The 18,552-nt window shown below is 34.8% G+C and overlaps 1 protein-coding gene across 1 annotated transcript; it reads right to left on the bottom strand.

Annotated features, from left to right (window-relative positions):
* Nucleotides 1-280: 280 nt before the first annotated feature.
* On the bottom strand, nucleotides 281-17,078 carry LOC105783945 (ABC transporter C family member 3). The gene is made up of 12 exons (XM_012609660.2): nucleotides 16,823-17,078; nucleotides 14,823-14,976; nucleotides 3,721-6,286; nucleotides 3,425-3,511; nucleotides 2,696-3,328; nucleotides 2,454-2,618; nucleotides 1,987-2,281; nucleotides 1,695-1,909; nucleotides 1,314-1,619; nucleotides 1,150-1,213; nucleotides 780-1,019; nucleotides 281-698 (listed from the first exon to the last, which is right to left on the bottom strand). The coding sequence occupies exons 1-12, from the start codon at nucleotides 17,076-17,078 to the stop codon at nucleotides 601-603; spliced, it is 5,079 nt and encodes a 1,692-aa protein (XP_012465114.2). The 3' UTR covers nucleotides 281-600.
* Between the last annotated feature and the right edge of the window lie 1,474 nt (nucleotides 17,079-18,552).

Genomic DNA, 18,552 nt, shown 5'->3' with positions numbered 1-18,552 from the left:
AACAACAACAAAAAATAATTAAAAAAAATAAGGAATCTCACTTGATGCATTCGGAAAGGACCCTGAATAAGTCAATTGGAATCAATTTTTATATCTTGGGGGTGAAGCTAAGATTTTGATTGAGAGATATTTATTTTTTAAAAATAAAGAATCATATAAAATAAGTGACCTTTTTGTCTTTTTTATGCATTATCTGGGAAGGAAACTTCTACACCCATGCATGCTTTTGACTTCGTAGAAGGAGATCTTGCTTTAAACAAGAGAATATGTAGATCACAGATTTGGAGAAAGAAATGTGAATCCGCATATTACAAAAACTGTTCAAAAGATTACAATGATGATGCTTTTATAAATGAGAAGAGATTATACAGCATTATTAGATTCCTAACACTTTTAACTTCATTCCATGAAAATTTTTCTTCGACAACCTACAAGACTCAATGCTTTATTATTTTCTACAACTGTTTATGGAAGCAAAAAAGAAGGATTGCGTTGCAAAAAACACCCTGCGTTGCTTTCACCCTAATGAGCACTTGGACTCTTCTACATGAAGATGTAAAATTAACACCTGATTTTCGCCACCATCTAATCCAGTCAACTTCATTTTGATCTCATACTGTACTCCGCCACAAGCTGTGCAAAAGATGATGACTTGTTTTCTAGCAATCTAGCCGGGGAATCATATTCTTCAATAACTCCTGCAACAATTCTACAAGTTTTAAATGGAGTGCAACTTCAAAGAGTGTTGCAAGCAAATCATAATTTACTGCAATACTAACCCTGACTTAGAAGTAGAACCATATCACTATTAACAACCGAAGTTATTCGGTGGGCAATTGTTATGACCGTACAGTCACAGAAGTGCTCCCTTAAGGTTGTCTGAATCAGATTATCAGTAGCTGTATCAACCGATGCCGTTGCTTCATCAAGTACTAAGATCTTACTTTTCTTGAGCAGTACACGCCCAAGGCAGACCAGCTGCCTTTGCCCCATACTCCAATTCTCTCCATTTTCGCTAACTGTTGAAGCAATGTCATCAAATCATAATACTGTCTTTCAAAAACTCAAATCAAGTAGATCTTAAACAATTTGTATGACATTCAAAAGGAAAGACAACCAATTTGTATGTTATGTTATAGGATATCGGACCTGAAGACTCTAGCTTGCCTTCCTTCTTTCTAACTTCATCCCCAAGTTGGCACTTATCCAACACCTTAAGGCGCCATTGATACATGTCAGGATTCAAATACAAATCATAAAAGATTGCATTCATTAGAAAGGAAATGGTACGGATCAAAATGATATGAACCCACCTCCCAAATCTGTTCATCTGTGTACTCTTCGAGAGGGTCCAAATTGCTTCGTACAGTCCCTTCAAACATGGTAGGATCCTGAGGAATGATGCTGAGTCTTAACCGCAAATCATGCAGTCCAATTGATGAGATACTGACACCATCAATTATAATCTGGCCTGCTGCAGGTTCAACAATTCGGAACAGTGTTTGTATGAGAGTTGTTTTGCCACTGCCTGTTCGCCCTACAATGCCGGTTTTCAAACCTCCAGGAAATGTGCACGTCAGACCTCGTAAGACAAGTGGCATGTGCGAGGCGTACCTCACCTACATAGATCATCATCATTAACTTCAAAAATAATACATCAAATTAGAGTCATAAACCTCATTCAACTGCATTACCTGCAGATCATGAATATGAACTTCTCCACAAAATGGCCAAGATTGGTCCGGCCTATTAGTTTCTATTACAAGGGCAGGCTCACTAGGGATGCTACTGTACTGAAGAATTCTCTCAACAGATATAATTCGATTCTCCATACTGCAAATATTCCTTACTACCCAAGCTTCCAACATATTTAGATTGAGCCCATATGTCACAGCTAAACCCGCAATGGCTAAAAGCGAAAAAATATATTCAGTCATTCTCCTTTACAGAAAACTAAAATTAAGATGCCAATCTGCAATCACTTACCCGGATCAATAATTCCCTTAGGTATAGAGATCAAAAAGAACAAAAAAAAGGCAAAAGTAATAGAAGATAACATGTCGAGGCGGAAGCACAGCCATTCCATTGCACCAGCAACATAAAAATTTGGACGAGAATAAGCATCCATTAGTTCCATGTTCTTCTGCTGGAATCTTGATTCTTGATCAAAGCTCCTGATAGTTGTTGCCCCTAGAATTGTTTCGGAAAAGTTCTGTATTACTGGAGCTTTGCATACTCCAACCAACCGTGCAAGCTCTCGAGCAGAAGATATGTAATATTGCTGTAAGGTTACATGTTTATAAGAATTCGTATCTCCAAGCATTATGCAAGGTTGAATATTTTCTCAAACCAAGCTTTGGGAAGTATAATATATTGGCACATGATTGCAAGTTAATGAGGTCATGTATTTGATATCCACAATTTGGCTTACAACATAGTAGAACAAGATTTACCTGATACCAAATACAGGTAGTGATCACAGGTATAAAAATGATAAAGATCTGCCAAGCAACCTGAGACATGACGGCAATGATTCCAAGGAGTTGGATAACTGAAAAGGCGAATGCCCCGACTAGTAATGGCATGGTCAAATCCACTACACTTTGATCTGTAGAGGCCTATAAGTGTCGGGAAAAGAAAATTTTAGAAACAAGGGAGGCATGCCGGAAAAGGGACATGAATACCAGATACTTACTCTGTTTAGGATTCTTCCACTAGGTGTGGAATCAAAGAACAACATGGGGGCACGGAAAATGCATAAATGCATCTTTTTGAAAAGAAGAGTGGCTGTTTTATATCCAGCTGTATTAAGAAGCATGGATCTGGCAAAGACAGAAAAAGCACTTGCAAAGGCCAAAGCTAAATAGACAATAATTAGCGTAAGGTTGGTAACAGGAGGTTTGACATCGGCAGACACAGGAGATGCCCAAGCCATCCAATAATTGCTTCCAATTTGAAAAACCTGAAATAGAATCTGTGCCAGCAATATAAAAGGTACAAGAGCTCCTCCATAAGCTGTTGTGATATACTTCGAGTAGACTGAAAACCCAACTCTTCCTTTCTCTCGCTCTTCTTCTTGGACAAGCTGTCCTTTTGGCACATCATCTACTTTACCATTCTCGTTACCTTCTTTCAGCATTTCCCCATTGGCACTTCCTGAAGCACCATCTCCTTCGTTGACACGTTTTTCAGAAACAGATCCTGCCTCAACAGTATCGAGGGCTGACAATGCTTTCTTATGTGCACCCACAAGTTCCATAAAATCAGCACCTGAATTCAGAATGTCATTATACTTTCCAGCTTGTGTAATACTCCCATTTTTCATCACCTAATAAAAAAAAGTAGAAGTTGAACCCAGTAATTTATATTATTTCATGAACCTGAGGGATAGGATAAAAAAAAACTGAAACTATAAATAGCTTACCAGGATTAGATCAGCAGCTGGTAAAAATTCAACTTGATGAGTGACATATATCACTGTTTTTGAACTCAAAATGCCAAGTAAAACTTCCTGCCATTCAAAGATAAACATAGACAATCAGGCAACGTACCAACAAAAGAAGAAAGATAAATTGATTTTTTACTTTAAACTAAAAAAAGATGCAAATATTAGCATTTGAATTGATTACCTCAAATACAACAGTAAAGCTTTCTGCATAAAACAAAAGTATGAGAACTTTAATATGCATGCTATAGTATCAGACGAAGACAAGATTTTACCTTAAATAAATGAGAGCCCGTATGAGCATCGACAGCACTAAAAGGATCATCAAAAAGATATATATCAGCATCTTGGTATAGAGCACGTGCAATCTGTATTCTTTGCTTTTGTCCACCGCTCAAATTAATTCCCCTCTCACCTATAACTGTCTGATCACCGAATGAGAGGATTTCAAGATCCTTCTTAAGGCTACAACCTTCAAGCACTTGGTCGTACCTTTCCCTGTCCATCGCCTTACCAAATAATATGTTCTCTTCGATCTTGCCACTTTGTATCCAAGGTGACTGAGCAACATAGGCTTTTGTACCACAGAACTTAAGAGTTCCAGATATTTTGGGTATTTCTCCCAAAATACAGGAAAGTAAACTCGACTTGCCAGAGCCAACTGTACCACAAACAGCAACCCTCATACCATGGAAAACTTTCAGATTTATGTCTTTTAGTGTTGGAGAGGAAGAAGACAAGTCCCATGAGAAATTGCCATCAACAATTTCAATTGTTGTATTGGAACTACCTCTTGGGAGCTTCTCCATAGCATCAGGCTGCAAGTCATCAAGCCGAAGGAAGGTTGCAATTCTATCAAGAGACACCTTTGTCTGAACTATCATTGAAATCGTGTCAGGAAGACCGTAAATAGGTTCTTGAAGGATCCGGAATGTTGCAAGTGCAGATAGTATCTTCCCTGACTCCAGTGGGATGCCTAAAAGTATACAAGCACCAAAAGTGGCTACAGATACAAACGACGGTGAAATCCAGAAAAGAAAGCTGGTCATAGCATTAGTATAAACAAATCTTTTTAACCATCCTTCCTCAACGCTCCTTAGCCCGATAATCTTTGACAAAAACTTCATTTCCCAACCCTGAAGTTTGAGAATTCTCATGTTCCTCAAAATTTCAGATGTGGCCTTCATCCGTTCATCTTTTGATTTCATCAACTTGTCCTGAAATTTCTCTAGCATTTTCCCCAAAGGAATGTTTGCCAACATAACAAGTATTGTTGTGACAAAAGCTGCAATGGCTGCTAGCCCGAGATTTTTATACAAGATCAACAAGGCTAATGTAACTTGCAAAGGTACCATCCATAGATCATGCATGTACCAACTAAAGTCATCCACCCTCTCTGCATCAACAGTCATATAATTGATGATCTCTCCGCTGGTCTGGCTCTGCTTTGACTGGCATGAAAGAGTTAAACCCTTATTATAAATCATTGCAATCAACACTGCTCTCAACCTAATTCCAACTTGCTGCAACTTAAAGAACCACCACCTCTGAGATGTACACTCTACAAGCTTTGCAACAAAGAAAGCAGTAACCAAAAGATACCCTTCATTTTTAAACACCCGTTGCCCATTCAAGTACTGAACAAAAGTGTCAATGAGACAGGGGCCAACATATGAAGCCACAGTGTACATAAAAACAAACAAACCTGTCCAAAGAATATCTTTCCAAACTGAGAAAAACAATGCCTTTACCAACTTAAGTGTCGTAACTCCAGTTCCCTCACCATCAGCTGCCTCAAGCCTGTTTCTAAATTTCGGAAATGCCCCAACGACACTGTCCCTGCTATCCAGCTGAGGAACATCCTCAAGGTCTAAAGTTTTCTTATTGCCTGCAGCAATGGTAGGTCCCATCCATGAAAATGTAAGAATGCTGAAAATGCCAGCATTGGAATATGGAGTTACAGTATCACCCCCTCTTTTCTTACTCAACTCTACACCATTACTGACACTAGAATCTCCACTCAAGAGAGGTTCCTCAAGGAGGGCATCTTCACCCTCATTTCTAGGGAAAAACGCCACCATATTTAGGAAAAAACCAGTAATAACAGAAAAAACATCGGATACTAAATACTGGCTTGGGAAAGACGCATGTTTTTTTAGAACAACAATGTCTACAACAAGACTATAACAAGAAAATGAAAAATAAAAACCCGACCAAATTCTCAACAAAAACGGGAACCTTTTCAGTTCACCGTAATTGGAGAATTGACAATGCAAATAAACACATATCGCACCCCAAGCAAGGATTTTCAGCACATAGTCAGAAAGAGTTACTAACTTCTCCTCAGACCAACCATTTCTATACTGATAAAAATAACTTAGCAAACACAGGACAATATTAAAAGCTGAAACAGCAAAACAACAGCCTAAAGTTTGCTTATACCACGAAACCTTCCTTTGCCTTAACGTGTCCTTTGAACCTTCCTCACCAGCTTCTCTAACTATGTTCACTACCCATAAGACCAACAAGAAAAGCAACAAAACCATGTGCAGTGCTGCAGAAAACCCATGAAGAAAAATGGGTTTTAGGAGAAAATCAAAACTAGTATCTAAACTCATGAGTAACGCTAACTCGGAACCAAAAAGATTCACTTTTATTTTGGTATTTTTACTGAAGTTAAGCTTGGGTTTTAGGTTCTGCACAAGATTTTGTTTGGTTGAGCAGTAGAAAGTTTCTATTTTCGTGAGTTCTATTCTTTTAAGATTTCCAGGAAAGTCGTGATCTTTGAGAGAGACATGAGATTGATACAATGAGAGAAAAAAGAGACCATAGTAAAGGAAATGCGAAATTTAAAATTTCCTTGTATCCAAAAAATGGAAAATTTTAAGTCTTTTAAGTGATATATTTTTTATTGATTTCAAGAGGTTAAATTTAGATAAAAAATGAATTTTCCTCTTTTTGTTTTGTTTTGAGATTCAGTAATTTGGATCCGACAAACGTGGCAACAAGTTTCTAACTTTTGCTTTTATAAAAGTTACCGATTTAAGAAATTTAATACTAAAAAAACGTCTATACTAATTACTACTTTGAGGGATAAGAAAGAAATAAAATGAAATTTCTCCCATATCTATAAGTAAACAAAATAAACAATTTTATTAAACAACCCAAAGTTAATCAACCTTTGTAGAAAATTCATTTCTTTCCAAATATTTTAAAAAAACTATATGATTTTTATATGCCCAAATTATATTAGTAAAATATATGATAATTGGTAATGTAATCACAATTGAAATAACATTTGATTTTTAAATTAATTTTTTTATAAATTTATTACATAATTTAATTCACTCACATCATAAATATATTATATTTTATAATTACAATAATTCAATTTGTATATATAGTTTGAGAGAGAAAATTTTCAATTATAATTATGAGCAACTAATAGGACAAAAATGGAAAAAGAAGACCGGGAAAGTCCGGTAGAAACCGTTGGAATTTTCAAACCATTTATGGGAAGAGAGGAAAAGAGCGAGGCAATGGGGATGCCTACGTGACTCCGAATTGCGTGCTCAAAAATTCATCCAAAAGTCCAAGATTCTGTTTGGGTCGTTGTTGTTTGGACAGAAAAAGAATCCTGCCTTCCAAAGGAACAAACCATGAATTCAAGACAATAATAATAAGTGATTGGAAATGGGCCTCACTTGCTTTCTTCATCAAGTAGGCTCTCAGTCAACTATGAACTGCTCCAATACTACAATTTGTTTATGGATGGGATGGGATGGGACTGGACGGGACGGGACGGGACCATTCAATTTTTTACCTTCTCTTTTATTGTCAACATCACGTGGTAAAGAAGTTTTGGGTTGATATTCGATATTAGGGTTTCAATTTTGTGTACCTTATTTTTACTCTAAAATTACAATGTCTTCTCGAGTTTAAATTTTATTATTTATAATTACTATGTGTAGATTTCAGTTTCACCGTATGTATATGTTATATGTTTTTTTTTTTTTGGAGTAGTTTGATTTTATTTGGTTATTCATCCGTAATGTGTTGTATTGGTTGGATTTTATATGTAATTGATTATATATATTTTACTTGATTCCATATTGTATTTGTGCTAGTGAAATTTTTAAAATTTTAATAATAAAAATTAAAAATATTATATTAATTTTTATATTTTTATAAATATATTTAAATAAAAATACTTTTTTACTTAGGGTTGTTTGATAAACTGAAAATTTAGTCGTTGAAGAATTAAGTATAAAATTTTTAATACAAAATTTTATAAGTGTTGAATTTATATTATAGAATTATTCGTTATGTTAGTAAAAGTTAAGTACTGAATGTAACTATGTCGCTTGATAATAATGAAATTTGATTTTTGAAAATTACTTAATTTATAATCTTATTGGTCTTCGTACCCGTTTTATGATCCATGTTCAGGGTTCGTAGTTGTGCCTCCCAATAATGCCATTTCCAAATATCGAACCTACGTTCTCTCATTGGGAGTGTAATGTATTGTTGGACCATTAGTAATGTTGGAAAAATCAGTTTAGAAAAATAATATTTTGACATAACATAGTTTTAAAATTTTTCTTAAAACTAAACCATTGTGATATTTATATCAATAAACCTTGTTACTTGAATTATACATGTGTTTTTGGATTAGGTGGACTTGATTTTTCTCTGCTTTCTACTACTCGATCTTCTTCACTAATCTTGACCTCAGTTTGCTAGAGTGTGAGCTCTATTCACAAATCCATAATAACAGTGTGCTCAAAAGAGGCTAGAAACCAAAGATGATAACAATGAGCTCTACTCACCTTGTCCTGCGATTAAGCAGTAAATTCTATAAGTTCTGATGAACTTAGTGAGAATATCCTTTACAACATAATATTACTAACCTAGCAAGTAAACATTAAATATAAGTTTTTTACAGAGATATCAAATCCCTGTCTCCTCTTGATATATAACAGATTTTACCGGAGTTGCGGTGGTCTATCTATTTCTCTTACAACTTCTAACTTTTTATTCGTTCTTCGCTATTCTTGGCAAACTGTTGTCTGCTCAGTTGTCAACGGGCTTATTCTGCCCCGACGGACCCTCACCTATAGATCCCTGTTGTCTAGTTCCTCTTGATCACTTATTGTTACTCTGAATTCTCCTATTTTGTTGACGATCTAGTTTTAACGATCAGCCATTTGTAACCTCTTCTCCCCACAATATGCCAGTGGTCCATTCATTGGCCTAAGGCTCGTGGCTTCAAGCCAGTAGAGTTTTACCTCGTATGTGCTTTTCCCAAAGGATTCATCGTTTCTTTGGAGGACTCGATAGTCCTATTGTTGGTTTCATTTTACATCGCCCTTGGCGAATCCCTTTTATTAATCCGGAGATCCACTCCCCTCGGGTGCATCTCGCTGATGCATGCTTATAGTTTAACACCCCATTCACGCTACTCTTTCTATCTTAGCCCATAGCGTACCTTTTGTATGGTGAACTTCCCGCTAGGGTCTCATATATCTTATCTTGGCAAACCTTTAGCATTTATCGTCTCAACGAATTTTCTGAAATGTCATAATTCCATGCCACCATAGTCTGACTGAGCATAATACCCATGTTTACTATCCTGACAGACTATCTACTCTTACATACCGGTGGATTCTATTGGTTACCTTAGTCGAACTAAAGTCTTACACCCTTCTCGCCACTTACTCCCTTAGTCCTGACAGATCAACCCGTATTTGTTGTCCCGATGAACTGACTATTCTGTGTTTATTGTCCTAACAGATTGTCTATTCTGTGTTTACTATCCTAACGGATTGTCTGTTTTGTGTTTACTATCCTAACAAACTTACCTCGTATTTACTTTCCCTATGACTTTCTCTGTGAATTTCATAGAGTCTTTCATCGATGGTCTTATATCGATTCACCATCTTGGCGTATTATTACATGATGCCATGGAGTCTTCCATCTATGGTCTTACTCATCATACCTGGTTGTCATAGCATCTTTCATCTATGGTCTTACTGTTGGAACGCCGACACCCTTACGACGCAGCAGAAAAATAAAATATCCGGCGATCCTAACCATGGATCCATGTGTGAGGAACGAATCAAGGAGAAAAAGATTTCAAAATTATTGAATCTTATTCTAAGTAGACAGCGACGCCTTGGCAACGAGTAATGTGATCTACTATCGAATCTAGCCGCAATCTATCGTGACCCCGGCCTCTACGTAATCCATCCTGTTGACAATAAATAGAAAGAATCCCAAAAACTATTTTTGAGAAGATTGTAACACTCCCTAACCCCAAACCGTCGCCAGAACAAGGTTACGAGGTATTACCGGACATTTCAGACAATTTACAAATAATCTTTAAATAAATAACAAACATATATAAAAGAATCATAAATTCATATAAAATTTATATAAATTGGCTTTTTTTTTTAATTTCGACAGTATTTCTACTTATTTTTACATAAAACCCCCTGCAAATTTAAAACCAACAACAAACCAATAACAATATTTCAATCAAGGATTTTATACTTTAAATGCCACTAAATCATGCTTAATAAATTGATTTACTACTTTAATTACTGAAAACCCTATTAACATTTCTAATTAGTTTATCAACTATTCAAGCCATTGCAATTCAATACCAATGCCATAAACAATTTCTACCATTTTACTAATTTAATCGTCAAAACATCAAATATCTTTCTTTACAACAAAATTATATAACATACTAAAATAACCACTATAATCCCTATGTACATGCCACTTTCACTTAAAGAAAGAAAACAGCACCAAAATATTTATGCTGGAGTCGGGATTGTCCTGGATGCTGAACCGAGACTCTAAATCCTTTTTAACCTGGGCACAGAAACAACCGTACGCTGAGTATTTCATACTCAGTGGTATTACTATAATTTAAATTATTTAAGTAAAATAACAAATAAATATGTCAAATTATATAACAATTAATTCATAAATAAACTAATTTATTCTGAAATTTCATTTCTCAACAATAACAACTTATTTTGGCTATTCATAAATTTAATATCATACAACATTTCATTTGAACATAAATCGCTTCATGAGTCTTTGATTCATTCTTTTCATTCTCATTTCTCAATTTCAATTCACTTTTCATTTCATGAATAAAGTCAATCATTTTCATTCGATTTTTGCTATTCCATTTATTTACCCGTATTAACAAGACTCGGACTTTGGCGGATACATGGATCCAACCAAACACACCAGAATGACACCCAGTGTCTTATCGGATAGTTCGAAGTAAAGTTGACACCCAGTGTCTCATCGGCCAAGCCGAAGTAAGTTGGTACCCAGTACCTTATCGAATCTATCCGAAGAAATATAGTGACACCCAGTGTCTCATCGACTCGAGGTCGAAGTATCCCTGAACTCTTCCAATCCTATGGCATGCCAACTATATCTGACTCAGCCTGACTAGTTAATAGGGTATTCAAATTATTTTTCTATTTCAAATTAACTTTCGGTTCAATCACAATTCAATTCAATTTCACTTTCCACTTTTTAATCAATACACAGTTCAGATAATTTTACTTCAATTCAATTCATTTCGATTCACTTTTCCAATCAATATGCAAATCATATATTCACACATATTCATAATTTCACTTACTTTTATTCAATGCAATATTTTAATACTCACCTCAATTTCACTTACCAAGTACTTTAATTGAAATTTAACAATTGATAATAAATAAATTGAAATTATAGTAATACAAACCGTAAATCTCCCGTTTTAGTCCTCGATAGCTTTCTCCTTTCCTTTTGATGTTGATGCCTCAGGTTCTTATTAGCTACGAAAATAATAATAATTTACACTATTAATTACAGCACTAATTAATAATAATAATTGGATTTTTACCCAATTTATACCCTAATTCCAATTTAATCCTAACTAAGTTTACTTACTTTCTTAATTCAATTCACACTCTATATCCATTCAAATTTCATCCAAACTCAAATTTAACTATTAAAATTTCAGCATATTTTTCTAATTTCAAATTTCCTAAATTTAGTCCCTAACACATAAAACTTATAGTTTCTTTTACAATTTAATCATTTTATCAATTCTAACTTGAAATTCATTCAATTAAATCCCTAATTCAACAATTTGTTCAACATGAACCATGCTAAAAACCTATAAACTTCCAAAACCTCAACTTAATTTCAACAAAACTCTATTCTAAAGCTTCTAAAACATCAAAATTAAAAGAAAAGGACTTGATTGACTTACTAAATTATTGCTTAAATCCTTAAACCCTAGTTTTTCCTTTTCTTTTCTTTCTTTCTTTTTCCTTCCCTTGTTTCGAATGGTCTCTGTTTCTTTTCTTCTTTTCTTTCTTTTATTCTTTTATTCTATTCCTTTTACGTATTAGTTAATAATAATAATAACAATATATTATAATAATCATATAATAATATTTTATTCACAAATATCTTTTACTTAAATTATAAGAAAATGTTTTATTTTATTACAAATGTATTTTTATATATTTTACACATGTTTATTATCACTACCATACATTTGTCACTATTTTAATATTTCACAATATAATAATAATAATAATAATAATAATAATAATAATAATAATAATAATAATAATAATAATAATAATAACAACATATTTTAACACATAAAAGTCTTAGATTTTTATGCTTATGTCACTCAAATTTGGTAATTGGCATAATTGCCTATTTAATCCCTTTATTTTATTTTAATCTATAATTAAACTTTTACCCTAATTCAATTTAGTCATTTTACTATTTTTTCTAAGTTGAATTAATTTCACTTAATTAAAGCCTATTTAAATATACTACTAAACTCACAATTACTCCTAATAATTATTTACAAACTCGGTTCTCTAAGACGGATGCCCGATAATGTACTTTTTTGATACCCGTAAATTTTGGGTCATTACAAAGACTTTGCTTTAACGGCTACTAGACCCACCAAGCAAAGAAAAAATCTCTTTTTAGGGTTTCTAGAAATTAAATAAATATATCAATGTTTTTCAACCGAAAATTATAATTACATTAATTATAATAATGATTTCGATAAACTATATATTTATTTGAATTTATATACTAACCAAATTCATGTTCTCATTATGCGTACAACAACCTTGTACATATAATGTGTTCGATATTTGATTACCCAATTAAATTAATTCTATAATTAATTTAATTCAAGCGATAACCAAACACAATACCAACTATGTTTTATTCCGTTCATTTCAACTATAGGGTGTGACCCAGTAGGTTCTTGTAACGTTAGCAGTAATACTAGAACGATTCCAATGTTACAAACAATGAGTGGCACCTAGCAATGCATCATTGCTACCTAAGTAACAAGAAATCATGATTCGACATAACCTTTTATGATTAACCTTTCATGCAATAATCCTTAAGTCCTTTATCTCTGGATTGGACACAAGTCATGGAATAGTCACACTTGCATAGTCCATTCCATGTTCCTTGATATCTTAAGCAGACTATGATATACAAATAAGTATGACATCTCATATTAGCTTATTTGAGCATGGCCATGCATTTCTAGTCTCACTCAATCAAGTGGCCTAAGATATTACTCCTATTATGTAGGAGGGACTTATCCTATATCGATCAACCATATCCTTCTACACAGATCGTGGTATATCCAACATCAGCCTTTATAGAACAACCCGATTCACGATTATGCGTTTGATCGTATCAAAATACACAACTCACGATGTTGGGATTATGATGATCTCAAGTCTGAGGATCATATAAATATTAATCACTATGAGTAATGTTGTGACAATTACATAATAATCCAAGAAACATACTCATAACAGGTCAGTCCAATATGTTGTTCTCTAACACAAATATTCATGCATCGATCTTGACATTCCATATCAATGACAACTCTTTATCATCAATCAACTACATGTTAGTCTTAATGCATTATTGTTGTCCTAGCTAACAATAATACATGACTAAGGACCTTTTAAGAATAATCATATTATTCTTAGGACATTATTATAAAACAGTTTATTTATGCACACAGAAAAGAAACTGAAATAATAATGGTAACACCTTATATTAATAAACATGATAAATCAATTATGTTATTACAACCATCTCATGATTGATCTTTGGGCATACTCTAACAATCTCCCACTAGCACTAAGACCAATTACTTATATATCTAATACCAAGCGACTTAGTGTGACAATCATGCTTCTGCTGTGTCAGAGGCTTGGTTAGGGGATCAGCGATGTTATGATCTGTAGGAACTCTGCATATCTCTACATCCCCTCGATCGATAATCTCTCGAATAAGATGGTAGCGCCTAAGTATATGTTTGGATCGCTGGTGAGATCTAGGTTTTTTTAGCTTTTGCAATGGCTCCATTATTATCACATCGGAGTTCTATAGCATCTGATATGCTAGGCACAACTCCTAATTTAGTAATGAACTTCTTAATCCAAACCGCTTCCTTTGCTGCCTCACTGGCTGCAATATACTCGGCCTCTGTTGTAGAATCGGCTATTGTACTTTGCTTTGAACTCTTCTAGCTCAAAGCGCCACCATTAAGGCAAAACACAAAACCTGATTACGATCGAGAATCGTCCTTGTCGGTTTAGAAGCTGGCATCAGTGTAACCTTTTACACTTAACTTTTCCCCACCTCCATATATTAGGAACGTATACTTAATTCTTCTTAAGTACTTAAAGATATTCTTGACTGCGGTCTAGTGACCTTCACCGGGATCTACTTGGTACCTGCTCGTCATACTTAAGGCATATGAGACATCTTGACGGGTACATAACGTGGCATACATGATAGATCCAATAGTGAAAACATATGAAATTTTACTCTTGTGTTCTCTATCTTGTGGAGTTGAAGGACACATTTCCTTCGATAGTGAAATACCATGTCTCATAGGTAGGAATCCTATATTAGATTCTTCCATATTGAACCTTTTTAGTACTTTATCTATGTATATACTTTGGCTTAGACCTAGTAGTCGTCTTGATCTATCTCTATAGATCTTCACTCCTAAGATGTAAGTGGCTTCGCCCAAGTCCTTCATAGAAAAACAACTTCCTAACCAAGTCTTAATAGACTGCAAGGTAGGTATGTCATTTCCAATAATAAGTATGTCATCCACATACACTACCAAGAATGTTATAGTGCTCCCACTAACTTTCTTGTAAACACATGGCTCATCTTTATTTTTGATAAAACCAAACTCTTTGATTGCATCGTTAAAACAAAGATTCCAACTTCGAGAAGCTTGCTTTAATCCATAAATAGATATTTGTAGCTTACATACCTTTCTAGCATCATTTGGATTGACAAAGGTTGTGTCACGTACACATCCTCTTCAAGGTTCCTGTTAAGGAAAGCTGTTTTGATGTTCATTTGCCAAATTTCATAGTCATGAAATACAGCTATAGCGAGCAAGATCCTAATGGATTTAAACATAGCTACAGGAGAATAGGTTTCATCATAGTCAACACCATAAATTTATTTAAACATAGCTACAGGAGAAAAGGTTTCATCATAGTCAACACCATAAATTTGGCGAAAACCTTTAGCGACTAATCACCCCTTGTATGTTTGTACATTACCATCTATATTGGGTTTTTTTTTGAAAACCCATTTGCACCATATGGGTTTAACCCCTTCGGGTGGGTCAACTAAAGTCCATACTTGGTTTTCATACATGGAATCCATCCCAAATCTCATGGCCTCAAGCCATTTCTCAGAGTTTGGGCTCGTCACCGTTTCTTGATAAGTCCTAGGCTCATCTTGATCTATAAGAAAAACATCACCATGCGTTGTAATGAGAAATCCATATCTCTCAGGTGCTTGGCATTCTCTTAAAGATCTATGCGGTGGTTGTGTTTCTACAGCAGTTACTAGTTCCTCAACTTCTTGTGGAATTTACTATTGTTCTATCTCTGGTTCAGTGGTATTTTGTGATTCTCGAATTTCTTCAAGTTTAATCTTTTTCCCGCTTCCTTTTCTAGAAACAAATTCTCTCTAAAAAGACACCAGTCCGAGTAACAAGTATTTTGTTCTCAGTGGGGTTAAAGAAATAATATCTTTTGGTTTCTTTCGGATACCCCACGAAAACACACTTTTCAGATTTGAGTTTAAGCTTAGTAGATGTCTAACGTTTAACATAAGCTTCACAACCTCAAATTTTCATAAAAGACATATTGGGACGTTTCCCAGTCCACATCTCATATGACGTCTTTTGAACCGATTTAGATGGAACACGATTTAGTGTGAAAGCAGCTGTCTCAAGTACATGTCCCCAAAAGGAAGTCAACAGATCAGCATGACTCATCATGGATCAAACCATGTTTAACAAAGTTCGATTTCTTCTCTCAGAAACTCCATTCCATTGAGGAGTACCAGGAGGAGTAAGTTGTGAGACAATCCCACAACCCTTCAAAAGATCATCAAACTCTAAGCTCAAATACTCTTCACCTCGATCAGATCGAAGTGTCTTGATAGTTTTGCCTAGTTGATTTTATACTTCATTTTTGAATTCCTTGAACTTTTCAAGGGACTCAGACTTATGGCGTATGAGATAGACATACCCATATCTACTGAAATCATCAGTAAAAGTAATGAAGTAGTGAAATCCACCTCTAGCCTGTGTATTTATTGGCCCACATACATCAAAATGTATTAGGCCTAATAAATCACTAGCTCGTTCACTTTTACCAGTAAAAGGAGATTTAGTCATTTTTCCCAATAAGCAAGATTCACATATTTCAAATTGTTCAAAAACAAATGAATCCAAGAGACCATCTTTATAGAGCTGGGATATGAGTTCCTCACTTATGTGGCCCAAACAACAATGCCATAAATAAGTTTAATTTGAGTCATTTATTTTCGATCTTTTAGTATTTTTGTTGTAAATGTGATTCGTTTGATCTAAAATATAGAGGCCATTAATCAATTGTGCCAAACCATAGAAAACATTATTGAGATAAAAGGAACAACAATTATTCTTAATAATTAACTCAAAACCAATTTTGTCTAAACAAGAAATTGAAATAATGTTTTTAGTCAAACTGGGCACATAATAACAATTCTCTAAACATAAACCAAGTCCACTAGGCAAAGATAAATTATATGTTCCCACAACTAATGCAGCAACTTTTGCTCCATTTCCAACTCGCAGGTCCACATCTCCTCTAGCCAAAGTCCTACTCCTTTGCAGTCCCTGTACAGAAGTACAAATGTGAGAACCACAACCAGTATCTAATACCCATGAAGTAGTAGTTGATAAATTAATATCAATAACATAAATACCTAAAGCAAACGTTCCGCTTATTTTGACCTTCTTGACTTCCTCAAGATAGATAGGGCAATTGCGCTTCCAATGTCCAGTTACACCATAAGGAAAGCAGTTTCCTTCCTTAGCCACCCTACCTTTAGGTTTCAATGCAACCTTTACTTTTCCAAGCTTGGGCCTACCTTTGCCTTTGGGCTTTGTCTGAACTTTGGCCTTTCCCTTGCCCTTGTTATTACGGATCATCAATATGGGCTTGGGTCCAACCTTTTTCATGTTGCCTTCAACAGTTCGTAACATACTGAGCAACTGTGGCAGAGTCTTGCCAATTTCATTCATATTGAAATTGAGGACAAACTGGCTGTAGCTATCCGGCAACGATTGTAGAATAACATCAGTGGCCAACTCTTGGCTCAATGGAAACCCAAGCTTAGACAGGCTTTCAATATAGTCAATCATCTTAAGGACATGAGGTCCTACTGTGCTTCCTTCAGCCAGCTTACACTGGAATAGGGTCTTAGAGATATCAAACCTCTCTTGCCGTGCTTGCCCCTGATAAAGTTCTTTCAAGTGCTCAGTTATTTCATAAGCAACCATGTCCTCATGTTGCTTCTGAAGCTTAGGATTCATAGTGGCAAGCATAAGACATCCATCGTCTACCATGTCATCGAGATGCTTCTTGTAAGCATCTCTATCAGCCCTCGAGGCATTAGCGGGTGGTCCATTAGGAGGCGGTTGTTCAATGACATATAATTTCCGTTCTTGTTTGAGGACAATCCTCAAGTTATGGAACCAGTCAAGAAAATTCAAACCATTCAGTTTGTCCTTCTCAAGGACCATCGCAATGAGAATGTATTAGCGTTTGCAGCCATAATATATCTATAACAATAAAATATGCGTGTGTAAATTTACCAAATTTATATCAATCATTAAAAGAACTTTATTAAATGATGTTCCCACTATTTTATTACAAAATTAATAACCTTCATATATTAGTTTCGGAAAAACTTTCTCAAAAAGTGTTTCAAATGGGTTAAGGATCCATATTTCACCTCCTCTTAAGTCAGCTTTGGCTTTACTCTCAAGATTATGGTTATCTAGGTAAGCAACACTTGCTAATTACATCATATGTAACTCCTAAAATTTGGTGAACAACTCTTGTTCTAATCATCTTATGATTTTATCCAAATTACTTGCCTCTAGGTTTCTAATCCTATTAGAATAACCTAGTTAAGTCATTAACCAATTTTAACCAGCGAATATCACTTGTTTATTCTTCGCATTTAACCAAGATAAATACTAGTACTTTGCTTTAGCAGAACCTACACAGTATTGATCGAGGCCTTAACAAGGGAAAAGTTGGAAGGCTATATTGACTTAATATTTTAATAGAGAGATTTTATTAAGGTTGTTCCATCTTACCAATTATGGTTTAATTTAGTTCATTTAGCCATTTAATTGATCTCATCAGTTAATGTGGTTCATTATTAACGAATTTTAAAATATTTAAAATTTGGCATGCTTTAGTCATCCATAGCACCTCATACATGAATAAATAAATCAATAAATAAATGCAATAGTTATAGCCCATAAACTAATGTGGTGCAACCCAAGCCAATGGGAGAACCAAAAGGAAGCCTATAGGTGTAAGCTGCTTCACAAGCTATCGGTCCACACTAGTTGGCCCATCTTCCTTTTCGTCTAGCCCACAGCAACGCTTGTAAATTACAATATACAGAAACTCGTTTTG

The sequence above is a fragment of the Gossypium raimondii genome, chromosome 13 (genome assembly GCF_025698545.1).
Source record: "Gossypium raimondii isolate GPD5lz chromosome 13, ASM2569854v1, whole genome shotgun sequence".
NCBI classification, from domain to species: domain Eukaryota; kingdom Viridiplantae; phylum Streptophyta; class Magnoliopsida; order Malvales; family Malvaceae; genus Gossypium; species Gossypium raimondii.
The sequence above is the reverse complement of the archived record's forward strand: the minus strand, read 5'-3'. Positions and strand labels throughout refer to the sequence as shown.